Genomic DNA, 27,587 nt, shown 5'->3' with positions numbered 1-27,587 from the left:
CAAGTCATCCTTCTACATGTTCCTACTCAGATTCTTCTTCTTCTTCTTCTTCTTCTTCTTCTTCTTCTTCTTCTTCTTCTTTTGTGCTGGTGGTGGGGTGTCTTTTGGCGGTGCTGGGGAATTGAACCTAGGGCCTTGTTAGGCTAGCATACTGGCACTTAGCCACATGCCCAGCCCCCTCTGTTTTCTTTTTAAGCCTCCTACTTACTCCTCCCATTTATTCTCAGGAAGTGAGCTCATCTCCTATTTTGCATAGAAAATAAAAGCCACCAGGTGTGCCTGGACCTTTTATTCTTCTACCTTGTATTTTACAAATACCTCAATTTGCACCTTCACCCATGCTTTTGTCCTATCTCTGAGGAAAACTATCCCTCCACCAGTCCAAGTTTAATCTCTGTTTCCAAACCCATGCCCTCTTCTGGTTTTCTCAAGTATCTTTTTCATAATTACTCCCTTACTCTTCAAAATATTGTACCTCTTCCTCTGAGTTCTTTTCTCAGCAAAGGAAGAGGGGAGAGAGAGAGAGACATCTTTTCTTGACCTTGACTGTACAACAAACTCCTTTACAACCCATATAACCAAGGTTCTATAGAAAAAGAGTCCAAGGCACCTCACAGAAGAAATACGAATGGTCAACAAATATATGAAAAAATGCTCAACATCACTAGCAACTAGAGCAATGCAAATTTAAACTACACTGAGATTTCATCTCCCTCCAGTCAGAACGGCATTTATTAAGAATACAAGTAGCAATAAATGTTGGTGAGGATGTGGGGGGGAAAGTACAATCATATATTGCTGGTGGGACTGCAAATTGGTGCAACCACTCCTTAGAAAACTTGTAATGGAACCATCATTTGACCCAGTTATTCCACTCTTCAGCATAAACTTAAAGGACTTAAAATCAGCACACTATAGAGACACAGCCAATCAATGTTCAGAGCAGCTCAATTCACCGTAGTTAAGCTATGGAAGCAATGGAGGTGCTCTTCAATAGATGAACGGATAAAGAAAATGTGGTACCTATACACATGGAATTTTACTCAGCCATAAAGAAGAATGAAAATATGGCATTTGCCCGTAAATAGATGGAACTGGAGATTATCATGCTATGTGTGAAATAAGTCAATCCCAAAAGAAACCAAAGGTCAAATGTTCTCTCTGATATGTGGATGATAACATACAATAGATGTGTTGCGGGGTGAGAAGTGAAGATTCACTGCATTGAATAGGGGGAATGGAAATAGGAAAGACAGTAGAATGAATCAGACATAACTTTCCTATGTTCATATATGAATACACGACCAGTGAAACTCCACATCAGGCACAACCACAAGAATGGGAAGTTAGACTCTATATGAATGATGTGTCAAAATAGATTCTACTGTCATGTATAACTAAAAAGAACAAATAAAAAAAGGGGTCCATGGGGCTGGGGATGTGGTTCAGTGGTAGAGCACTTGCCTGGCATGCATGAGACCCTGGGTTTGATGCCCAGTGCTGCCAAAGGAACAGAAAACTGGTCTATAATACAACCAACCGCCTTTACTGAGGCCACCAATTACTTCTTATTTTCAAAGGCAACAGATACATTTCAATTTTTGTCTTACTTTCCCCCATGCACTCTCCCCACTGTTTCACATTGCCAAGTACTCAGCTTTTTTTAAAATTGTCTAAACATTTTTTCGTAGTTGTAGATGGACAGAATGGCTTTATTTTATTTATTTATTTATTTATATGTGGCGCTGAGGATCAAACCCAGGGCCTCATGCATGCTAGGCAAGCACTCTACCACTGAGCCACAACCCCAGTCCAGTATTCAGCTTTTTAATATTCTCTCCTTGAAATGTTTTGCTGTATTAGTTTTCATGATACCAGCCTGTCCTGCCTTTCTGCTTTTCTGGTCACTAGTCTCATTCCTGAGTAAATTCAACTGCCCAAACATCTCTGCAGCTCTCCAGTTGTCTTCTCCATTTTCAATCGATCACTAAGGCCTGTTTTACCTTCTTACAATGTATATGTTCTTTTTGTTTATTCATTTTTGGAGGTACAGAAGACTGAGTCTAGGGGAGCTCTACCACTGGGCTACATCTCCAACCATTTTTATTTTTTATTTTGAGAGAAGGCCTTGCCAAATTGTTGAGGCTAGCCTCAAACTTGCAATCCTCCTGGCTCAGAACTTGCTATCCTCTGCCTCAACCTCCTGAGTTGCTGGGATTATGGGTGTGGTCCACTGCTCCCCACTGTGTTCCATCTTTTTAAAAAAGCAATATTGTTATCATAGTATGGGCCTTCATCTTCTCTATCCTGAACTGTTGAAAAAGCCTCCTAAGTTGTTTCTCTCTTTTTGCCCCTCTCAGATCTGTTCTCCTAAGGGTGGCAAAAGCCATATTCCTAAATTTTGCATGTTTTAAACTGAGCTATTAGACATAACCCTCAGGTTTAAAACACCTTCAGTATCTATTTTGTATTTTCTTTTATACATTTTTTTTTGGTTGTCGATTGACCTTTGTTTTATTTGTTTGTTTGTTTGTTTATTTCTGTGTGGTGCTGAGAATTGAACCCAGTGCCTCACACATGCTAGGCAAGCACTTTACCACTGAGCCACAACCCCAGCCCTTCAGTACCTTTTTATAACCCTCATGATAAAGTCCAAAATCTTTTAACATGGCTCAAAAAGCATTCCTTCCTATGTACATCTCATATTGTGGCCAAGACAAATGACTTGTAGCTCCCTGAATGAGTTAAGCTTTATCAATTCTCTGTATTTGCTCAATTAATTCTCACTGAGGAAAAAGCCTTCCCTCATCACCTTCTTTGACAAATAAATACCACGTCCTCATCTTTGAGATAGCATAGGTCCTGCTTTTCATAAGGACTCTTACATGACCACAACTCCCAAGACCCAAGAGTACCTGTACTCTGTGCTTCTAATTGCTTGCCTCCTTCCTGGAATTTAACCACATCTTATAATTGACATTAGTGTCAATCTAGTCCACAACTTGGGTCTGGCAGAAATTCCACACAATGTTCTTTAAACTATCTTCTATTCAATGTTCTTCCAGGAAAAGTAAGATATACAATTTTAGTCAACATTGGAGCAGCCTGTTGGGTTATACAAATATTTGAGGCCTTAGGCAACTCCAAAATACCAAGGAGTCCCTTTTGGTTTTGATCATTAATCTTCTGTCAACTTCCTAATATACTCTTTGATATGCCATTTTGTCTTAACCTACTGATGGTTCTTTCATATTTGTGGCTCCTCTTCCTGTGCTATGCTTGGGGCACTAGATCATTACTAAAATGGGGTTCCCTGTGGCTAGGGCACAGAACATCCACTGAGCTTTTGAAGCCTTTGAGCTTCCTCTCCCGTCCTCTCCCTTTCCTATGTTCATATGTGAATACATGACCAGTGTAACTCCACATCATGTTCAACCACAAGAATAGGAAATTACACTTCATGTATATATGACATGTTAAAATACATTCTACTGTCATGTATAACTAAAAAGAACAAATAAAAAAGTGGGGGGATCCATTTGATTCGGTGGTAGAGTGCTTGCCTGGCATGTGTGAGACCCTGGGTTTGATCCCCAGTGCTGTCAAAGGAACAGAAAACTGGTCTACACATATAACCGCCTTTACTGGGGTCACCAATTACTTCTTATTTTCAAATGCAACAGATACATGTCAACTTTTGTCTTATAAACTCTTATCTTGGGTCATCAAACGTTGAGCTTTTCCCTATTTTCCCTGTCACCTCTAACCTTACCAGACCCCTGAATTCTTTTTGTCTGAAGTGTGTGTCCCTTCCTTTCCTTTCAGTACCCTGAAAGGAATTTTATCTGTTCTCTTGAGACACTCACTGACATTCCTAAGCATCATCTCTCCCATGAGCTTGAGTTTGTGAATTTTTGCTTTTGGTCCTGGCAACAGGGGAGAAGGGGTCCCATTATGTAAGGAATAATAAAATGGCTCAGCAATCTTTTTGAAATGAGGAGAAAAAGAGAAAAATCTTAGAGCAAAACACAAGGCTTAGCTCAAAATGTTTCCTTATACTTGTTTTTTGAGATTGTCCTCTTTACTAAGAGGTGAGTACCTTTTATTTTATTTATTTATTTGGTACCAGAAATTGAACCCAGGGTAGCTTCACTTCTGAGCCATATCCCCAGCCCTTTTTATTTTAAGACAGGGTCTCACTAAATTGCTTAGGGTCTCACTAAGTTGCTGATGCTGGCCTCAAACTCATGATCCTCCTACCTCAGGCTTCCAAGCAGCTGGGATTACAGGTATGCAATATTGTACAAGTTGATGAATGCCTTTTAAAATATTGGTTTGATACCCTAAGATTTCAGTAGAGGGTACAGAGGAGACTCACACAATCTAGTCTGGAGGAGCTAGCACAGAGAATATATAGAAGGAAACACCACCTGAACAAAATCTCAATGACCAGAAGTGATCTCAATGATTAGGCTGTGTAAAGATTTGATTGGTATCAAGGCTTAGGACTTAAACAGGGTCCCACTTTTCAAGACCTATAAGGAAGAGATGAGTGTGAAAATGTTAGTGGGTACAGAGAGTGAGAAGCATTGAGTGCTATACAAAAGGGTTTGCATGATATTTTATAAGAGATAATACAGCATGGAGGTTAAAGTCACAGAGTCTTAAAAGACACCATCTGGCTTTGAATCTTGGCTTGCTCATTTGTAGTCTCTCTGTGCTTCAGTGACTTATAGGTAAAATGTGATACCAGTATGTATCTCATGATCTCATGATATATATATGGAGAGAGAGAGAGAGAGAGAGAGAGAGAGAGAAGATTAAGTGATTTAATACCATGGGGTGTTAGAGAGTCACTGGCATTCTTTGAGCACATTTAATTGTGAGTTGTCATTATAAATTATTCTCTAGAGGAATGGGAAGCCAGTGACTACATTTGGACATATTTTTTTTAAAGGTTATGCCAGCTACAGTGGAGAAAATGGTTGGGCCCTGCTTATGGTAAGGTGGAAAATGCATCTGGAGGTTATTGTAGTTAATCCATCAAGAGATGTTGGTGAGTGGAGCACAGTGTAATCCCAGAGACTCTGGAGGCTGAGGCAGGAGAATCACAAGTTCAAAGCCAGCCTCAGCAAGTTAGCGAGACCCTAAACAATTTAGTGAGATACTGTCTCAAAATGAAAAAGCAAAAGCGTTGAGGATGTGGCTCAGTGGTTAAGTGCACCTAGGTTCAATCCCTGATACCCACCCACCTACCCCCCCCCAAAAAAAAAAAAGAGGAAGAGATGGTGATGGCTAGGATAAAAGTAGTGGCAGTAAAGATGGAATGCTTAATCAAAAGGAATGGATGTTAGTTTAATAACTACAAGATTTAATAAATAATTGTCAACTCTACTATGAAGGAAAGTTTCCCAGTGGCAATATATTATAATGTTTAAAAACACAGGCTAGGGGCTGGGATTGTGGCTCAGCGGTAGAGCACTTGCCTAGCATGGGTGGGACCCGGGTTCGATCCTCAGCACCACGATAAAATTAAAGGCATTGTGTTGTGTCCATATACACCTAAAAAATAAATATTAAAAAAAACCAAAAAACCACAGGCTATAGAATCAGACTGTGTTTGAATCCTGTTTCTTTCCTTTCACTACTTGTGTCATCTTGGGCCAGTTACTTGTCTGTGTCTCAGTTTCTTGTGTAAAATTGAGATAATAACATGAGTAGGTGTTAACTGTTCCAAGGGGAACAACAAGAGATAAGAATACTCCAAGTAGATGAAGAACAGCATGTACGTGAGCCCTGTGGTCAGAGTGCAGAACAGAAACAGGACAGCTTCTAAGAAGCAGCTGAAGGATAGGTGCTATAATATTCATAGCCTTGAGGACCAAGCCAAGGATTTTGATCTTTATCCTATGATAAGGAAGCCATAATCAATTTTTACCATGGAAATTGCATAATTATATTTGCACTTTAAACACCAAGATATACACTCTGCCTGCAGCGTGGAAATAGATGAAGTGGGGCTGGAGTGAATTCAGGGAGATGTATTAAGATGCAGTTGTAGGGGGCTGGGGTTGTGGCTCAGCAGTAGAGCGCTAGCTTAACACGTGCGAGACGCTGGGTTCGATCCTCAGCGCCACATAAAAATAAATTAAAAAAAAAAAGCTACTGTAGGGCTGGGGCTGTAATTCAGTGGCAGAGTGCTTGCCTAGCATGTGTGAGGCACTGGGTTTCATCCTTAGCACCACATAAAAATAAATAAATAAAATAAAAGCATGCTGTTCATCTACACCTACAAAAAACATTTTTTTTGTTTTTAAAAAGAAGCTATTATAATAGTCTAGGCAATTATGAAATGATGGTGGAGATTCGGGTTAGAATTGAGGAGAAATTGGACATAAGTAGTTTCAAGGGATATTTGACAAATGGACAGGACTTGATTATGGATCGGATATGAAGGATGTAGATGTTGAGGGAGACTCTGGCTTTTGGCTTATACTGGCGCATGGATGCTGCAAGAGCACTTATTTTCAGATGGAAGGTCATAATTTTTAAAAAATTGTTCTTACTATTTATACATGATAGTAGAATGTATTTGGACATATTATATATATATGGAGTGTAACTTTTCATTCTTCTGGTTGTACATGATGTAGAATTATATTGGTCATGTAATCATATGCACATAGGATAGTAATGTCCATTCATTCTACTGTCTTTCCTATTCCCATCTCCTCTCCCTTCCCTTCATTCCCCTTTGTCAAATCCTAAGTACTTCTATTCTTCCTTACCCACTCCCTTATTGTGAGTTAGCATCTGCATAACAAAGAAAACATTTGACCTTTGATTTGGGGGGGATTGGTTTATTTCACTTAGCATGATAGTCTCCAGTTCCACCTATTTACCACAAATGCCATAATTTCATTCTTTTTATGGCTGAGTAATATTCCATTGTGTATATATACCACATTTTCTTTATCCATTCATCTGTCAAAGGGTACCTAGGTTGGTTCCATAGTTTAGCTATTGTGAATTGAGCTGCTATGAACATTGATGTGGCCACATCACTGTAATATGCTGATTTTAAGTCCTTTGGGTATAAAATTAGGAGTGGGATAACTGGGTCAAATGGTGGTTCCATTCCAAGTTTTCTGAGGAATCTCCATACTGCTTTCCAGAGTGAGTGCACAAATTTGCAGTCCCACCAGCAATATATGAGTGTACCTTTTCCCCCCACATCCTCACCAACATTTATTGTTATTTATATTCTTAACAGTTTCCATTCTGACTGGAGTAAGATGAAATCTCAATATAGTTTTAATTTCTATTTCTCTAATTGCTAGATATGTTGAATATTTTTATATGCTTGTTGACCATTCTTGTTTCTTCTTCTGTGAAGTATCTGGTTCCTTTGCCCATTTGATTGGGTTGTTTGGTTTTTTGTATTAAGTTTTTTGAGTTCTTTATACATTGTGGAGATTAATGCTCTGTCTGAGGTGCAGGTGGCAAAGATTTCTCCCATTCTGTAGGCTCTCTCTTCACATTCTTGATTATTTACTTTGCTGTGAATAAGCTTTTAAGTTTGATTCCATCACATTTGTTGATTCTTGATTTTACTTCTTGTGCTTTAGGAGTCTTGTTAAGGAAGTCAGGTCCTAAGCCAACATGGTGAAGATTTGGGCCCACTTTTTCTTCTATTAGGCACAGGGTCTCTGGTCTAATTCCTAGGTCCTTGATCTACTTTGAGTTGAGTTTTGTGCAGGGTGAGAGTTAGGGGTTTCATTTCATTTTGCTACATACAGATTTCCAGTTTTCCCAGCACCATTTGTTGAAGAGGCTATCTTTTATCCAATGTATGTTTTTGGTGTCTTTGTCTAGTATGAGATAACTGTATTTATGTGGATTGGTCTCTGTATCTTCTATTCTGTCGAAGGTCATGATTTTGGTATTTGGCATTTTGCATTTGAGGTATGATTGAGATTTCCAATTAAAATGTTGAGAAAACAATGGAATATATAAGTCTGGCACTGAGGACAGTAGTTCAGGTGAGAGTCAAACATTGGAAAGTCATTGGCACAGATGATAGTGGAAACTACACGATGGATAAAATCACCTAGGGAGAATGTAGAATCAGAAGAGATGAACATCTTGGACCAAACTTCAGAAGACTCTGTAATTCACTATTAGGTAAGTAAAGAATGAATCTGAAAACTAAATGAAAAGAACGGCCAGAGAGGTAGAAGGAAAACCAAGGGAAGAGTGTTTCAAGAAGGGTAATAGAAAACAGGTGGGTGCTGTGAGAGATTACACAAGATTGGAATGGAAAATCTGATTGGATTCATCACTGTGGATGTCGTTAGTTATACTGGTGAGAACTGTTTCACGAGAGTCATGGATTCTGGTTAGATGAGGGAATGGAGTGATGAAGAACAAGAGGGAAGCTTTAATAAAAATAGCAAGGACAACTCTTTCTGGAAATTTGGCTCTCAATAAGATGGGAGCACTGGGACAATAGCTGAAGGTAAATATGTGGGTAAGGTAGTTTGTTTTTATTTTTAAGATTGGGGAGAAACGAGCACGTTTCAATGTTAAGGGGAGGTCTCCTGAGATATGTATATTCATACATGCATTTTATGTATGTTGAAAATATAGAAGAGAAGAGGAAAACAGAATTCAAAATACATATGAGGATATAGATAACAGAAAATATACCTCCTTTATTATAGCAAGAGGGAAGAAAGAGTGGATGTGGGAAGTTTCTTGCTTCAAATCAGAAAGATGAGGGAATTTCCATCTATTAATTTCAGTTTGTTTTTAAAATAAGAGGCAAGGTCATGCACTGAGTTGGGGGAGAAGGAATGAGAAGTTAAAGAGGGGGAGAGGTTTGTCATTTTCAGGAATGGGATGAATTTCCAGTCTCAACAACTTAGTGAGGCTCTAAGCAACTTAACAAGACCCTGTCTCAAAATAAAAAAGGTCTGGGGATGTGGTTCAGTGGTTAAGCACCCCTGGGTTCAATGCCTGGTACCCACCCCCCCCCCCGCCTAAAAAAAAAGTATGAAAAGTATAGAATGAATTTAAATAGAGCTATGTAATAGGGCTTTTGAGTAGTACTGTAGGCTGATTTAAAATGGAATGTTTTGAATCTAGCACAGAATTAATGTCTTGTGATATTTATTTTTCTTTTATTTTTTGGTGGTGCTGGGGACTGAACCCCAAGCCTTGTGCATGCGAGGCAAGCACTCTACCAACTGAGACATATCCCCAGCCCTTGTGATAATTCTTTTATCAGCAATCACCTGGTGAGGTACTGGCATAAAGAAAGTCTAAGAGATTCATGCAGGGTGGGGATTTTTTTTTTTAGGAAGTTATGATATAAAACAGGCAGAAGAGCTGGGTGTGATGGTGCACGCCTACAAACCCAGCAATTCTGGAGGCTGAGGCAGGAGGATTGCAAGTTCGAGGCCAGCCTCAGCAACTTATCGAGGCCCTATATAACTTTGGGAGACCCTGTCTCAAACTGAAAAAATAAAAAGGGCTGGGAATGTGCCTCAGTGCTTAAGCATCCCTCAGTTCAATTCCCCGTACCAAAATACAAAACAAAACAAACCAGAAATAGGCAAAGAGGCAAATTCAGTAATGTAGTTTGGGTTGAATAGAGAAGGGAAGAAGGCAAAATCTGGTTGATGGATTTTAAAAACAAGAGACAGGTCTGTGAATTGAAAGTTTTGCAAAGCAGGAAGATGTTCATAATGGCAATATTTGCAAAACAGAAGCCAGGAGAAAAGGAGGTTGTGGGAACATCATTTACCTTCCTTGGCTCTGTGTCTGCATCTGCAGATAAGCCATGGCAATAGATGATGAAGGCCAAGTACATGTTCGGGTTTGTAAATTTGTATATATATCTCATTATCTTTGGGTGGTAAGTATCAAGAAAACTAGTGGGGGTAAAATTGTGGAGTATGGGTCACTGTGGCGCACACCTGCAATCCCAGTAGCTTGGGAGGCTGAGGCAGGAGGATCATGAGTTCAAAGCCAGCCTCAGCAACTTAGTGAGGCTCTGTCTCTAAATAAAATACAAAAAAGACTGGGGATGTGGCTCAGTGGGTAAGTGCCCCTGGGTTCGATCTCTGGTACCAAAAAGAAAAAAAAAAAGGGTGGAGTGGTTCTAGAGGGTAGGAGGTACTAGTCATTCTGAGAACCCTGTGGATACTCAGTCAAAAGGAGCCAAAGCCCTGCTTTATAGCTGTGATATTACAAGCACTTCTCTTCTCCCTTGGCATGATTATCTTGTTCATCCAGCAGAGGTCAAACTAATTCTGGAAGCTTCTTTAGCACTTTTGGAAGAACAGTGTTCACTGTTGATACAATTAGCATTGATTTAGTGCAAGAAAACTTGAACTCCAGGGCATTCTGATAATAACCAAAGCATGTGGGGTGAGCTGTCAACCACTGGAAAAGGTGGATACAGCATAGGATTCAAAGTGTTTCAGTACAATAACACAATGTCATTCAGAAAACTGTGGCAATAGCTGTTGATGGTAGAAGTGCTGCGACGCTGGTGAGCAGCTCATAGTAGCAGAACCACCAGAAGATTCTCCAGGACATAGATACCCTTTTTTTTAAAACAACAGGAAGCACTTTAAAGGCCTCAGAGGAGGATATTAAAGTGATATCACATTGTATTTTGTCCCCTTGGCCTTTTGTGGTTATAATATTTACAAATAGGGTGGTTCGATATGTTTTATTTCCCAGGTACTTGGTCAGAGCTTTAGCCAAGGAAGTGCTGTAGAGGCTATTAATGTGACCTTGTGCAGATAGGCTACCGGAGCTTTAGACTCAAAGGTTATGTAGTGTAAGGGACCGGCGAACGATGGAGGAAGAGACCACCAAGAGACCAACTCATGCAACAGCAAAAGGGGGTTTATTGAAGATCCAGCGCGCTGGGGCTCCGTGCTCACTCAAGAAGGGAGAGCGGCCAAGAGCCCCGAGCAGGGGTTAAGCAGTGCTTAAGTACACTTTTTGGGGAGGGCAGGGGCTTTGCATACATCACAGCAAATCATCATGAGGCATGGGAAAATCGAACAACAACTCTCAAACATGATTAGCACATTCATTGGCAGGAACAGGTCGGGCGAGAGTGATAGGTCAGTCCTAAGGAGGGGGATACATTCAAACTGATTGGTTTGGGCCCTGAGGTGCCTACGTGCAGAGCTGCACAGGGTCCAGGTTGTTAAGCAACTAAGTGGTCAGGGGGAATTTCGACACATATCTAATGGGCAGTTCCGGGAATTGTCTTAACTACCACAGGAATTTCAGGTTCTGAGTACAGTTCAGAAACTTTACAATACCTGGTCCTTTACATTTTAACTTCAGTTTCTTTTATCCTTTCAGTAGATGCTGGGGGGGGCGGGCTGAGGCAGAAGGACTGCAAGTTCAAAGTCAGCCTCAGCAATTTAGGGAGGCCCTAAGCAACTTAGCAAGACCTTGTCTCTAAATAAAATATAAGAAGGTCTGGGGATGTGGCTCAGTGGTTAATCACCCCTGGGCTTAATCCCTGGTACCAAAAAGAGAGAGAGAAAAAAAGATTATGTAGAAAAAGACAAGTTGGACCACAGAAGTATATTCTTCTATTAGAAATTGGGGGGAAAAAGGATAAGAACTTTTAAAAGATTTTGGTACACAATGCTAAATACTCCTCCAATTAGTTTTAAGTTACAGGTTCTGTTTTGATGAGAGAGCAGGGTTTTTTTCCTCACTTAACTGCCTGGGGACATGCTGATCTAGGGCTGCATGAAGAGCTTGCAGTTTACTGCAGGAGGTCAACAGGGGCCATGCGCTGCTCTGAACTTGTTGTTCTGCCATGCCTAGGGTGTTTCCCTCATCTGCTTGATCAAAGGTGGCTCAGTACCAAGACTACATTCTAACAAGTAGGATGGAGAAAAGGGGAAAATGGGAAGGGGAGAAAAGATCCATTCTCTAGACCAAACTAACGAGATGAGTGATGACACTTTCATTTGTATATCTTAGGCTAGAACTTATTCATATGCCATGTATATCCAAAAGGACACTCAAAAAACTGGTGATCATTTTATGTGGCTATGTGCCCAGCTAAAACCTGGCAGTTCCATTACTACTGGAAGAGAGGAGAATAAATACCAGGGGGCAGCTAGTAATTTCAGTTATGCCATCTCCCAAAGTGATTGCATCGGTTTATATTTCTACCAGTCACCTGACAACAGACACACACTTTATAATAACTGTTTTTTCGGTCTGCCCTGTCAGAGAATATTGGGTTTTGCCTGTTTTCCTATCTGCAGCATTGGATTCAAAATGCAAAGTTAGGAAATGCCTGAGAAACGAAGATCTGCACGAATGCCTGTGACCACATCGGCACTAATACAGTAAGCAAAGGTGAAGTTAGGCCCAGATTATAAAAATAGACTCTGAGGCTGCATTTTGCTAAGACTCTAAAGTCACTTTAGGAAGCATTGTCTGACTAGACTCAAAAACAGCTATCAAAACCAGTGAGAAAAGAGCTGGGGCTGTAGCTCAGTGGTAGAGCAATTGCCTTGCACATGTGAGGTGCTGGATTCAGTCCTCAGCACCATATAAAAATAAATAAAGTTTTTGTACCAACTACAATTAATTTTTTTTAAAAAACAAAACAAAACCAGTGAGAAAGTGGGTTGACGTTTTAAGAAGTTATAAAGCATCAAGCCTCTCCAAGCAGGAAATCCATTTCTATGACAGATGATAAGTCTGCTGAAAAACAGTGAAGCTCTGCCCACATATGAATAGAAAAGAACTTTTTCATAATCACTTTAAGAAAGTAAGCTTATGAGCCTGGGTGTGGTGGCACACACCTATAATCCCAATGGCTCAGGAGGCTGAGGCAGGAGTATCATGAGTTCAAAGCCAGCCTCGGTAAAAGTGAGGTGCTAAGCAACTCAGTGAGACCCTGTCTCTAAATAAAATATGAAAAGGGCTGAGGATGTGGCTTGGTGGTCAAGTGCCCCTGAGTTCAATGTCCAGTACACCCCCACCCCCTGCAAAAAAAAAAAAATGCTGGGTTTAGTCTTCAAGGGATGTATGGAAAATATTGTGGGAAAACCAAGAACAAAGGAAAAACATTTTGAGAAGAGAAATTGCCTTGGTATTTAAAAAAATAAAAACAGCTAGTAATCCAAAATATATTAATTTCTACTTAGTGGAAAAGAGAAGAATAGGTTAATTTCTTAAGGAAAAGAGAGAGAAAATGCAAAAAGAAATTAGAAAGAAGAAAAGATGAGAAATAGGCCTGGAGAAAGAGGGGCAGAAAGGAGAAGCAAAGAGCAAGAGACTGAAATCATGCTACTCTCCATGGTCTCCATTCCAAACAGCCTGCCTCTCTAAACCAAAATAAAAAAACATCTCGCCTGCAGATAAGCACTTACTGAAACTCTTTAGGGGTATGTTCAGCCATATTGTTTGATCCCTCAAAGTTTTAAAAATGCAAGAAAGGTTATATGTTCCTATCCTGCATTTTGAAATCAGAACTAGACCCAGAATTTCTCAGAATATAGTTAAAGTTGTTTCTGATGACTTTTGCTGCAGAACACAAATTTAGAAAAAAAAGAAAAAAGAAGAAGTGAAACTTCATATTATAAGGAGAAAGGAATGGTAGAGTCTGGAGAAATGACAGGGTTTCAAAAGTAATATTTTGTTAGAAATGCAAGAAGTTGGAGATAGCTTTGCAAAACAATTTGAACAGATGGGAAGTATTTATTTAAATAATTATTGGTGAAAGTAAACTTTGGTAGTTTCTAATTTCCCCAGACAAATACTTTCCTTGGCATGATACTCTTTTTATAAAGTACTCTGACATATTTCCCTCAAATTAAAGAGGAATGGCAACAATCCAAGTATGGGCAGAATTGGGCCTTCATGTGAAACATTGTCCATATAGACATATATATTTTATGGTGCTGGGGATGAAACCCAGGTTCTTGCACCTGCAGGAAAATTGCTCTACCACTGAGCTACATCCCCAGCGTATCATTCCTTCATTAAAGAGGGAAGAACCCAGAGATATTTTTTTCCCAAGCTATAGCTCCTTATGTCCCTTCATAGAAAATTTCTCAAGGGAGATAGAGTATGGTTTGGAAGCCTGCAAACCCGAATGCCCTCCCCTGGGAGACATTTTCATATAATGTGATGTTGGACTGAACTCTATTAATGACTGAGTTGGGATTATAGTAACGTGCCAGTATCTTTTGATTTATGTAATCTTTTTTTTTTTTGCTATCAAGGATTGAACTCAGGGGCACAATCATTTTGATATAAGATATCTGTGTTAAAAAATTGGTGGCTAATGCCTGTGATCCCAACAACTCAAGAGACTGAGGCAGGAGGATGGCAAGTTTGAGGCCAGCCCCAGAAACTTTGCGAGGTTCTAAGCAACTTAGCAAGACCCTGTTTAAAAACAAAACACAATTAAAAAGACATGGGGAATATATCTCATGTGAAACATCCCTGGGTTCAATCCCCAGTACTAAAAAACCAAAAACAAAGATAGGGGTGAACTGTGATATTGTGATTTATAAGATTTTTATTTGTAAATTTGACCTTTGTCCAGTTTCCTGGCACATAGCTCCTAAGACCCTTCGAATCTCTTGAGCAATAAGTATGTATGTTAATGGTATGGCTACTGATGATTGGGGGCTTCTAATTAACCTCAGGGTGGGGGCTATAGGAACCAAATTTGCTATAGAAACCAAATATATGATTAGAAATTTGGAACTTCCAGCCTTTCTCCCACAATGCCCCACCTCCAGTGAGGGGAAAGAAGCTAAGATTGAGTCGATTACCAATGGCCAATGATTTAATCAACCTTGCATTCTTATTAAAGCCTCCATAAAAGCCAAAGGTCTGGGTTTAGGAGCTTCTGGATAGCTGAACAGGTGTAAGGGCCTGGGGAGGGCATGAAAGCTCAGCTCTTATTCTCACACACCTCGCTCGCTTGTCTTTTCCATCTGGCTATTTGTATCCTTTGTAATATCATTTATATTAAATGAAGGAAAGTAAAGTGTTTCCCTGAGTTCTGTGAGCCATTCTAAAAAATGAATCAAACTCAAGGCAACACTGATTTATAGCAGTTCTGTCCTACACAGGTCATTACCAAGGGCTTGTGATTGGCATGTGAAGTGGAGGGGCAGTGATTGGCATGTGAAGTGGAGGGGCAGTCTTGGGGACTGAGCCCTCAACCTGTAGCATCTGATGCTATCTTCAGGTTGGTAATGCCAAAGTTAACTGGATTCAAGATACCTAGCTGGTATCTGCTGGAGAACTGAGTGGTTCCCACACGTTTTGATGGCCAGAGATGAAGTAATCTGTATTGTGCTGACTGTGTGGAAATAGGAAACACGTTTTGGCTTTTTTTTTTCCCTAATGGTTATGTATATTCACTCTCTTCAGTTTTTACCTCTTCATTCTTTTTTTTTTTTTGGGTGGGGTGGTCCTGGGGATTGAATTCAGGGACACTTGACCACAGAGCCACATCCCCAGCTCTATATTTTATTTAGAGACAGGGTCTCACTGAGCTGCTTAGTACCTTGCCTTTGCTGAAACTGGCTTTGAACTTGCGATCCTTCTTCCTTAACCTCCTGAACCACTGGGATTACAGGCATGTGCCATGGTGCCCATTCCATTCTTGTTTTTAAATATATATATATATATATATATATATATATTTAGTTGTAGATGAATGTAATACATGTTATTCATTCATTCATTTATTCATTTATATGTGGTGCTGAGAATCTCAAACCCAGTGCCTCACACGTTCTAGGTAAGCGCTCTACCACTGAGACACAACCCCAGTCCCCATCCATTCTTTCTTGAACTCACTTGACTCTTAGTTTAACCCCTGATATCCACTGAATGGATTCCCGTACTAATGTCACCAATTATCTATATTTTGCTAAGCGCCATAGGCCATTCTCAGGCCTCATCATATTTTACCTATCAACAGCTTTTGACATTGTCTATTACTCTATACTTGAAACTTCCCCCACTTGGTTTCTGAGATACCTCAAACTCTGAAATTTCCTCTTACTTCTTTGGCCTCTTCTTGGTCTCCCTTCCTCGCACCTCCTTATCTATTTAGCCTCTGGATATTTGAGGACACTAGTCTATGGCCCTCTTTTCGTTATCTCATCTACACTATACCATAGGTGACTTTAGTTGATTCTATGGTTTTAAATACTTTCTTCGGATGACTCCCCAGATTTTATCTATATCTCTGGAGTCAAGTATCCAACTGCTTACTTATCTTCTCCTCTTGGATATTAGTTAGGCAGCTCAAATTTAACCATCCAAAACTTAACTCTTAACTATCATCCCTAGACCCCTTAAACAATTATCTCATTGCCCATGGCAAAAATAGAGGCATCATTTTGTGATACTCTACACTCAATTCACCAGTAAATTCTATGAGCATCTTCGCCGCTATCAACCTGGTCCGAGTCACTGTTTGCTCTAGTCTGGGTTATTCTGTCTATTTTTTTCTTCCATCCATATGATAGTTTTTTTTTTAATTGCTTTTATTTTTTAAATACATACAATAGTTTTTAAAATGTAATTTTCATCATATCACTCTGCTTACAACTGTCTAATCACTTCCCATTTCACTAAAAATAGATGGTAAATTCATTACCTCTGCCTATACTTGTGAAATTATCTTCTAACCTTTTCTATTTCCTATCCTACTGGTCTTGCTATTCCAGGAACTACTAAAATGATTTCTGCTTTAGGGTTTAAAAGAGTGCTTTTTCTTCTACCTGGAAGATTCTTTCCCTAATCCATTCCCTCATTGAGGTCTTTCATGTCACTCTTACAGAGAGGCATTCCCTACCCAGCCTTTCTAAAATTAACCTCCATCACCCTCTTCCTTGTTATCCTCTTATTTACCTTTACACAACTTATCTAATATGTTTATTGTCTGTCTCCCACACCAGAAATGAGGGTAGGTACTCTGTTTTGTTCACTGCTTGTAGGCCCAGGACCTATGACAGGGCTTGGTATATAGTAGTGTCCCCAAAACAATTTTTGAATAATGATAGAAATATTTGTTTTTATTAACTGAAGGTCCTATATGTAATATAATACCACATTTCCATATTCTTACAATCTATACTTTATGGACATAAAATAGCACATTTGTGGAATAATCTCAAAAGATTATAAAACCTGCTATTGCACATTTCATATTCTGTTTTTACTGCGTGTTAAGAGGGTGGAGCACATCCTACTACTTACTTTTGAAGAAATTACATGACGTGGATGTTTTGGGTACAGTACATGCTGTCTATTTGCAAGCAAGTATTTGGGAGCATCTGGGAGTGTGGAGGATTGTTGAACAAAAGAGATTATTTTGCTAATTCCAGAGCAGCAATGCAGGACAGTGAGTGCATTGGTCTTCAGCTGGGACTTCATTTGGATAGAAAGTAAGGTATATTAATAATAAGAATTTGACTTGTTTTAAGGAATATTTACTAAGTGATGACCTACAGTTTTTCCCCCTCAGGGTCATAAAAAATTATTTTAATGCACTGTTTTTTAAAGGTTTGTTGGTGATTTGTTGGGTGGGATTATAAAATAACAAATCTCTGAGCTTCTTGGAATAAGAACAAATTCTGAACTGTGTAAAATGCTTCATGAATTAACACTGTAAACTTGGATGTTGCCATAGTAGCACAAAACTGAATTGTCTAGCTTTGACAGCACTTCAGGAAACTTGTTAGCTGGATGAATTCAGGATATCATACTGGAAAGCGTCTAAATAATTATGGAGTAGAATGACTACTTATGTTTTGCCAAGATTTATTGAACATATTCAATAAATATCAACATATATCAATGTTAGTATACAATCTTAGAAGGGATACAAATATAATCATGCTATGTAAAACTGGATGTTATAATGATATTTGTTAAAAATAAACTCTATATGTATTTCATTTGTCTACACTTACTTTACCTTTCTGCATGTGCTTAAATGCCTTGTGTCTTTTGTAGGAAATTACTTATACTATGTGACTAATGGCAAACATGATAAATCTGTTTTAATGCCTTTTGTGTTTGAATGTACATAAAATCATCCTCAGCATTCTTTATAAGCTTCTACACTGCAGGATATGTTATTTTAAAAATGAAATTAGGTTTGACTCACCACTAGGTCATAGGCTGGTGATCGCCATGTATCAATCTTAGCATGTTGTTAGATCTCAAGGCCTGGCAGGTTCCAGATTCTTTGATTATGAGATTGAGTCATGGCCATACTCCAGAAGCTATGAGTAGACATTAAACGTGTTGGATGGTCTCCTTGAAGCAAGATTTGTTATCCAGGAAGCCAGTGCTCTTGAGTCACATCCTGAAATAGTAATTGGATACACAGCAGATTAGCTGATGAAATTGAGAATGTTATCTTAGGGATAACTTATATGAGAGAAAATTGATCATCTTAGAATGAGACTAGTTGAAAGACAGTATTATATGTTAAAGGAGCATGGTCTTTAAAATCAGATATAGACATCTTTTCTTGTTTAAGTTTTATGAACTTGAGAAGTTTACTTAAATTTTCTGAGCCTCAAATGCCTCATTTGTAAAATTGTAATATTAAGATAATAATATCAATGTTTGGGAGACTCAAATGAGCTAATCCATATCAAGCACCTGATGCAGAGGTGGACATTTAATAAGGACTAAATAAACTATGATCGCTGTTATAATTTTCCAAAGTTACCTGGCAAAGCTGATGCCAGAGCCCAGGTCTCCTGGTCAATGCTTTCTCATGTGAGAACCTATTGGTTGATCATTTCGCCTGCAGATGTCGGGTAAGTATTCAATCCTAGGGGCTGGAATGTAGGTCAGTGGTAGAGCACCTGCCTAGCACATGTGAAGTGGTGGGTTCAAACAAAACAAAATATGTAATCGTGGTACTTTTCCATTTCTCTCTCCTCAAGATCTCCTTCTCTATTTGTTGAGAGCCACAGCAGAAGGGGCCCCAGCAAACTTTCAGACTGCCAGCTGATGATTGGCTCACAGCGGCCCCAGCAACTTCTAGCTGATTGGCTCCTCTGCGGTGATGCTCATTGAACTGTTTCCCTGCCCTTTCAGACTGCCAGCTGATGATTGGCTCACAGCGGCCCCAGCAACTTCTAGCTGATTGGCTCCTCTGCGGTGATGCTCATTGAACTGTTTCCCTGCCCTTTCAGACTGCCAGCTGATGATTGGCTCACAGCGGCCCCAGCAACTTCTAGCTGATTGGCTCCTCTGCGGTGGTGCTCATTGGGCTGTTTTCCTGCCCTTTCAGAAAATCCAACCCATGTCTGTCTGTTCCTTGATCTATTTGTATTGGTGCTGCTATACCTTGTTCTTGTTTTTCTAATCTTTTTCCTTTCCTAAAACCTTGTCTAGTCATAATAGTGGGTGCATTTTGGTTGATGGTATTTGTTAATGTTAAACCTAATTGATCTAGAACGTCTCGTTCCCATAAATTTACGGGGAAGATGTTCCAATACATATGGTGGTATAGTTCCTTCACATCCTTCAGGATCCTTCCAATCTAATACCATTGCACTTCTATGGGGATTAGTCGCCACTCCTAGGCCTTGCAGCGTTTGAGTGGCTTGTTGTAATGGCCAATGTTGTGGCCATTCTTGACGAGAGATGATGCTAAGGTCTGCGCCTGTATCCAGTAGCCTATTAAATTCATGTCCTTGAATATTTAGTTTTAGGATGGGGCGAAAATCTAAATTTAAAGAAAGCATAGCCCAATCTACACCTGTGGAGCCTAATCCCTTGGAACCTCTTTCTACAGCACGACTGGAAAATTTATCATGTAGGCTGGGCCCCAAACCACAAATATACGGGGCACTGGAGGAACCCAGAAACACCATGGAGGAACTCAGCAACCCCATCAGGGTAGTGCCCAGGACACATTGTCCATCAGATCCCTCATCAGACAAACCAGAGGGAGCGCAGGGTTGGACATCTGCGCCTCCGCCAGAGCAGTACTAACTCCAGAGATGGGAGTTCAAATCATTTCCACAGGGGTAAAAGGACCTCTTCCCAAAGGAACAGTAGGCTTATTATTGGGACGCAGCTCTTCTACTCTAAAAGGACTTATGATACGTCCTGGGGTAATTGATCCTGATTATGAAGGTGAAATAAAAATTATAGCCAGTTCTCCAAAGGGTATATCAGTAATTTCACCAGGAGATAGAATAGCACAGTTACTAATAATACCCAGCCTACATGATAAGTTTTCCAGTCGTGCTGTAGAAAGAGGTTCCAAGGGATTAGGCTCCACAGGTGTAGATTGGGCTATGCTTTCTTTAAATTTAGATTCTCGCCCCATGCTAAAACTAAATATTCAAGGACATGAATTTAATGGGCTACTGGATACAGGCACAGACCTTAGCATCATCTCTCGTCAAGAATGGCCAAAACATTGGCCATTACAACAAGCCACTCAAACGCTTCGAGGCCTAGGAGTGGGGACTAATCCCCATAGAAGTGCAATGGTATTAGATTGGAAGGATCCTGAAGGATGTGAAGGAACTATACAGTCATATGTATTGGATCATCTTCCCATAAATTTATGGGGACGAGATGTCCTAGATCAATTAGGTTTGACATTAACAAATACCATCAACCAAAATGCACCCACTATTATGACTAGACAAGGTTTTAGGACAGGAAAAAGATTAGAAAAACAAGAACAAGGTATAGCAGCACCAATACAAATAGATCAAGGAACAGACAGACATGGGTTGGATTTTCTGAAAGGGCAGGAAAACAGCCCAATGAGCACCACCGCAGAGGAGCCAATCAGCTAGAAGTTGCTGGGGCCGCTGTGAGCCAATCATCAGCCGGCAGTCTGAAAGTTTGCTGGGGCCCCTTCTGCTGTGGCTCTCAACATCTATTATCCTAATTTCTTTTCTCCCCAATCCCTATTCTAAATGTTTTAGTTGATATTTTTAGGTACTTTAAAAAGTGTGAATGGAAAGTATCAAATTTTGTAACACTGATTATTTTTTTATTACTTAAAAGTAACAGAAAATCATGCCCATGTCATTTTAATTTTTATTCATTTGTGTGTGGTACTGGGGATGGAACTCAGGGGAGTTTTACCACTGAGTTACATTTCCAACCCTTTTTATTTTTATTTTTGAGACAGGGTCCCACTGAGTTACCCAGGCTGGCCTCAAACTTGTGATCCTTTTGCCTCAGCCCCCCAGAAGCTGGGGCTGGAGGCATATGCCATTGCTCCTGGTTTATGTGCCCCCCCCTTTTTAAAGAAATCACTTTAGTGACTTTGCAAAATTTCATTCATCATTTTCTAATAAATAATTATTTATTTCTGCCACTTAGTCATTTCCTTTAAAATAGAATAAATTAAAAAGCCTATGATTATTTCAGATACTTCAGAGAAAACAACTTCTCTTCCTCCTTCTCCTCCTTCCCCTTCTCCTCCTTCTTCTCTTTTGACAATATAGAGAAGAAATTTTTCTTAAAAAAAAAAAAGCATATTGCCAGGCATGGAGGTGCATGCCTATAATCCCAGTGTGGTGAGAGGCTGAGGTAGGAGGATAGAAAGTTCAAAGCCAACCTCAGCAAACTTAGTGAGGCCCTAAGCAACTTCACAAGACCCTGTCTCAAAATAAAAAATAAAAAGGTCTGAGCATGTGGCTCAGTTGTAGAGTACCCCTGGGTTCAATCCTCTCTACCAAAAAAAAAAGTGTATTATACATTATTACCCTTAGTACATTTTTCTGTGCCTTATTTCTCTTTCCTTTCCTTTTTGTATGGATTTTACCAGCTGTGAGAATCTGTACTAGTCCGATAATCTCTCTAAGACCTAGTTTTACATTTTGTAAATATTCAATAACAATTTTATGCATGTTCAGATTTATTAACAGAATTCAACAAGTTCTTTATAAATTATACAAAGCTCGACAAATGCAAGAAATTATTGTTATTAAGACAAAGATTAATAAATGCAGAATAATAGGTCAGCAAGGATGGTAGAAATTGAGGATTAATTGTAAGTGCCTAGTTATCAACAGTAGAATATAAAACCTGAATTGTTAGGAACAAATATGTAGGTTGAAGCTTATTTTCAAGTTTTACTTAGTGACAAAGTTCTCAGAAGCAAACCCTTAAGTATATAGAGTAATCTACTGTTCTCAAAGCAGTTTCACATACTTAATCTTTAAGACACCCCATGCCAGGCTTGTGTCATTACCTCCATTTTATACATGCAAATTGAGATGTAATTTGCTTCGAAGCAAAGCAGCTGAGGCAGTGTGCACCACTGTGCCTTTGATTATAAGAAGCTCCTCGGCCATAAATCTGTTACTTTATCCAAAGAATAATTAGTCCTGTCAACTTTTGCAACACCTTGCGGTGATTCTAAATTTGCTTTAGATGGCTTTTAGCACCACCCATAACCTCCTCATCTTATAACTTGTGGTATCTATGTTTTGGCCCTCTGGCTATTTCAGGAACACCTATCTAATTTTTTCAATGTGCTTGGTTATCAAACAAGAAGAAAAATAGTAGAGATTCTAATGAATGTCTCTGAAGTGGAGAGGAAAGAAAAGGAGAGCCTGTGATAACTGCTTATGATAATCCACTTCTTGAGAAACCATAGTATTGGTAAGTACCTGGAGTTTCTCCAATAATGCAAGGATTATCCGGCCAATTTTTTTTTTTTTTTGGGTACTGCTAAGAATGGAACTCAGGGCCTCTCACAAGCTAGGCAAACACTTTACTACGGCTATACCTCCCTGACCCAGCTAAGTCTTCTGTGAGGAGATTAACCTACGTGACTTTGAAGAAGTGGGAAAGCAAGGCTGAAAAGAGGAAATTGCTTTAGGTTTGCCGTTCCAAAAGACATTGCCATTGGGAAGCTGTCAGCAATAGTGTTTTGTGAAACTGAGTATGTTGAAAATAGAAGTCTACTCTTCATATTTAGCCCCGTGTAGTGATGGCCATCAAGGGCTCTGGCACTAGTCTAGATTCAGATCCAAACCTCCTCATTTATGGTGTGTGTGACTTGACAGAAGTTGTTTACCTTCTCTATGTCTCAATTCCTGGTCTTTAAGATGAAACTAAAAATTGCGCCATAATGTCCAAGGCTGACTGAACATTATATGTTGTTGTCTGAGTTAATATGTGTATAGTGCTTAGCACTGAACAGTTCTTGGGATGCTGTGAATGCTGAATAAATGGCAGAAGGTATTATTATTATTATTATAGATATTTTGACTGTTGCCATTCAATCTCGTACCTTATGCAAGATTTATCTGGAATAGTATGTGGCAAAAAGAAAGTATTCAATCCATATATATTGAATTACTCGTGTGCCAGAAGTGCCATGATAATAAATCTGGGTGGTCTGGTTGATGGTTTGTGTGGTGACAGCAGGTTGAGGAAGGTTGGATGAAGGATGCTTTTGGTAAATTAGGACAGACTCAGGACAAGAAAATTTATTCATTCTTAGTGCAAAGGGTTCAAGAGACCTGGTTTTCAGTCCTAGCTCTGCACCATAAGTTATGTGAGTTTGGACATCTCTGGTTGTTATTTCCTCATTTTTTTAATATTTATTTTTTAGTTGTAGTTGGACACAATACCTTTATTTTATTTATTTATTTTTATGTGGTGCTGAGGATCGAACCCAGGGCCTTGCATGTGCTAGGCGAGTGTTCTACCGCTGAGCCACAACCCCAGCCCTATTTCCTCATTTTAAAAAATAAACAGTTAAGACCAGATAAGTGGTTCTTAAGTGTGGTCAGGGAGGTATGGAGTATACCAGAAACTTTTCAAATCTCAGATGTCTGCATTTCCTTCCCCATCTTCCCTTTGTCTTCAGGTCTACCTCCCTTGCTCCCTGAGAAGATTCAAGTTTTCCTGGTAACCATACAATATATAAAGCCCCTCACTGTACTAGTGACAACCCTAGAACTCAGAAGCCAATGATAGGATTTACATGAGCTCATTTGGGAAAGTCTAGGTTGGACCCTAGATGTAACTCAGGAGCTCCTTTTGTGGATCTTTCTATGAAGCTTTTCTGTTTTGTATGCTTTAATGTGTTGAGCCGATCCAGGAAATGCTTTTTTAATAGTTGTAATCAGATTTCACTGGCCTCTATAAAACAGAAGCAAATGACTTTTTAACTCTCTACTTAGCGTTTATGCTGTACATTATGCAGAGCTATGAAAATTTTAAGAACAGCTGGAGAGAGGAGAGAGAGCTTGGTTAGGCTCTCTTTGATAGCATTTTAAGGGAAACTTGACTATATTAGTCCTTACAGGACATGGAAACATTTCTTTGCCCAATTTAATGCCTTGAGCCCAACAGAAACCAGTGTGTTCATCTTAATCTCTGGGAGTAGCTCTGGGGAAGAGCTGTAATCTTTTGGTAACCAACTCTACCTAGTACTTACAGATGAATTAGTGGGCAGCTAGGGGCTAGTGAATGGGGAAGGAGGAAATGAGGAGAGGAATATTTGTTGAATCTCAGTAAGAAAAATGGAATCCTCTTGTGCTTTTATGAGGCTTAGAATAAAAAAACCAATAGCATAGTGTTGCTTCAGTCTGATTAGCTAATTGAAGGAAGACTTAAACACTGTGATCCCAGAGGAAAGCTTTTATAACAGTGAGCCAAGCATTTGGGCCCAACATAATAAGGTGAAAGTATACTATGCTGGGAATCATAGGCTCTCTGTTGTACATCCAACTCTATTACGAATTTGCTGTATAATCTTGGGCAATTTTATTAAGTAAGTATTTGTAGGCATGAATCCTTTACATTTTGATCACAGAAACAATATTCTTCAAGGATAAAATAATGATTATCTTGTATTCTGTGACAGTGAAATGTTATACTTTCTAAAAAGAGGTAATAAGGGCTGTGGATATAGCTCAGTTGGTAGAGTGCTTGCCTCACATGCTCAAGGCCCTGGGTTCAATCCCCAGCACCAAAAAAAAAAAAAAAAAAAAAAAAAAGGCAATAAGCTTACATTTGCCCTTTAGAAAGGCCATCCTTTCTGTAGGTTGTGTGGACAAGGGGCTGGAGGCAGGAAAGACTGGACAAGGAGATCTTTGATGGTAAGATACTCAAGTGAGAAAGTAATAGTGCTAATGGTGTGCAAGGATTTGAGGGAGACTTTCAAGTTACTGATTCAGAAAACTGGGAGGATGGTGATGTTATCTCCTGATCCAGGAGACAAAGGTAGAAGTGGGACAAGCGTGAGAGAAGAAGATGATGATTTAATAGTTATGAAGAAATACAGCAAAATTATCTAAGGCTTTCTCAGTAGTCAGCTTCCAATGTTTTTTTTTTTCTTTTCTCAGAAGAGTGTCAGTATGTTTTCTATGTTGCTGGGCAGATGATTGCTATGGAGACTAATGTTGTAACTGCTCCCCTGCCCCATGCACCAATAAAAATGCTCTGGTGGGCCTGACTCCTTCATGATGAAGGCTATTTGAAGTCATCTTAAAATGTCCAAAGCATGTAGAAAGTGTGAATGTGTATGGGTGAGGGGTTGAAGGTCTTCTTGGGTTTGTTTTGCTTTTTTTTACTCTTATTAGAAAGATGAGACCAGAATTCTCCCATTCTGATTCCACTTGTGACAGACTTGATTATTTCTATTTCCACAGCTCAAGTGGGGCAGATTTCCCAATTCTTGGTAGAAAGCACACAGAGAGCTCCCAAAAGTATTGTTCATCACATTAATTCACTTTGTTATTTGGAGTAAAATATTTCAGTTTTGTAATTTTCTTTCCTAGAGAGAAGATTTCAAGATACTAAATCTTAGAGAAATGGCTTTCATTTGTTTGGATCTTAGATGCCTATTTATCTTTCTAATTTGCACAGAATTTAGCTCTACTTTCTCTTCAAGCACAGAAATAAAAGGTAAAACAACAAGTGAAATTGATGTTAATGGAGTAGTCTTAAAATTAGGGATATTAACTGTCTTTTCAATCTACCTTATGGAAGTGCATAACTGGTAGGTGGATTGTTCTTAAAAATTATTTCAGGAAGCCAGGTGTGGTGGCCCACAGTTGTAATCCCAGCTACTCAGGAGGCTAAGACCAGAGGATTACAAATTCCAGGAATCCCTCAGCAACTTGAGGCCCTAAGCAAAATAAGAAATAAACCAGGCATGTGGTGCATACCTGTAATCCTAGCAGCTTGGGAGACTGAGGCAGGAAGATTACCAGTTCAAAGCCAGCCTCAGCAATTTAGTGAGGCCCTGTCTCAAAATAAAAAATGGGCTGGGGATATAGCTCAGTTGGCAGAGTACTTGTCTCGAATCACAAGGCCCTGGGTTCAATACCCAGCACAAAATAATAGATAAATAATAAATAAATAGATAGATAGATAGATAGATAAAATGGGCTGGGGGTGAGAATCAGTGGTTAAACACCCCTAGGTTCAATCTCTAGTACCCTCAAAAAATTATCTCAGGAATAACAAAATAAACCAAACAAACAACAACAAAAAAAGCACTTTCCATACCTCTTGTATAGTCTTTCCTAAAAAAAAAAAAAAAAAAAAAGAGAAGGTTGGATATCTGAAAACTTATTGCCTGATATTTAACCAACTCAAATCTTTCCGTGATAATTCTCCTTACTTTTATGAAAATTAGATAAATAAGAATATAACAATTTAAAGTGAAATGTAGAAATAATTACAGAACTTTTCAATCATGTTTAATGACAAAGATAATTAGAATAATGCACTTGATGAAGATTTCTAGCCATAAGGATCGAAACAACAGGATTGTCATTTCATCCTCCATAGAGATCTTCTTTATAGGTACCTGGGGGGGCGGGTCCCAGGTCACATCATAATCCGTGCAACAATTTCTTTCTGTGAATTCATTTCGTCACCTAGATACGGATTATAAAGTGAGGAATTAAAATGATAATGTGGCAGAAATGAGAGGAAATAATTAGCAAAAAGGTAACATGAGGGCACTATTATGGTGCTACTAGATTTTTTGGGACAACTCAGAAATTTCATTAGGTTGGAGGATTCAATTAACCGGAAAGTGGCAATAAGATCTGTTCTCCAAATTCTAAGGCACTTATCCATAGAAGACATATTTATTTTTCCATTCCTCTTTTTTGTGTTTGCCACAATATTTTATGTGTATACTAAACACTGAATTAATACTAATTAGTTATTGCTATTAGAGACATTTATATAATAAAATTCTCCCATCCTAGACCAAGTTCTCGTGTACATGACTGGGAAAACTCTATGTTGAATTTTTTTGTTTTTTAAGTTGTAGATGGACACAATATATTTATTTATTTATTTATTTTTACGTGGTGCTGCCGGATGGAACCAGGTGCCTCACACGTGCAAACCAGGTGCTCTACCACTGAGCTGAAGCCCCAGCCCTCCACGTTGAATTTTTTATTTCTGTACAAGCAGTTTCCAGAGAATCAAAGTTACATTTTGGAAAGCAGCTATGCTCATCAATATTCCACTAATGCCACCCACCAAGGTCACATTTTGCTTTTGTGATT

At 39.2% G+C, this 27,587-nt stretch overlaps 1 protein-coding gene across 5 annotated transcripts in view; it reads left to right on the top strand.

Moving 5' to 3' along the window:
• Il13ra2 (interleukin 13 receptor subunit alpha 2) overlaps window positions 1-27,587 on the top strand; it is a 64,232-nt gene that overhangs the window by 19,789 nt on the left and 16,856 nt on the right. For 3 of the 5 annotated variants that reach the window (XM_046420889.2, XM_046420890.1, XM_046420888.2), the window contains 3 exons: window positions 22,548-22,701; window positions 25,836-25,962; window positions 27,407-27,565. In XM_046420889.2, the coding sequence (XP_046276845.1) occupies window positions 25,869-25,962; window positions 27,407-27,565 (253 nt within the window). In that variant the 5' untranslated portion in view covers window positions 22,548-22,701; window positions 25,836-25,868. Of the gene's footprint in view, window positions 1-17,463; window positions 17,484-22,547; window positions 22,702-25,835; window positions 25,963-27,406; window positions 27,566-27,587 lie in introns of those variants that run through there. The other 2 variants (XM_058571662.1, XM_046420891.2) reach the window with 2 other exon arrangements.

This window comes from Marmota monax, unplaced genomic scaffold (genome assembly GCF_021218885.2).
Source record: "Marmota monax isolate L192 unplaced genomic scaffold, Marmota_monax_Labrador192_F-V1.1 WCK01_AAM20220418_F8-fsc00050, whole genome shotgun sequence".
Classification (NCBI taxonomy): domain Eukaryota; kingdom Metazoa; phylum Chordata; class Mammalia; order Rodentia; family Sciuridae; genus Marmota; species Marmota monax.
This window is presented reverse-complemented; position numbering and strand designations above follow the sequence as displayed.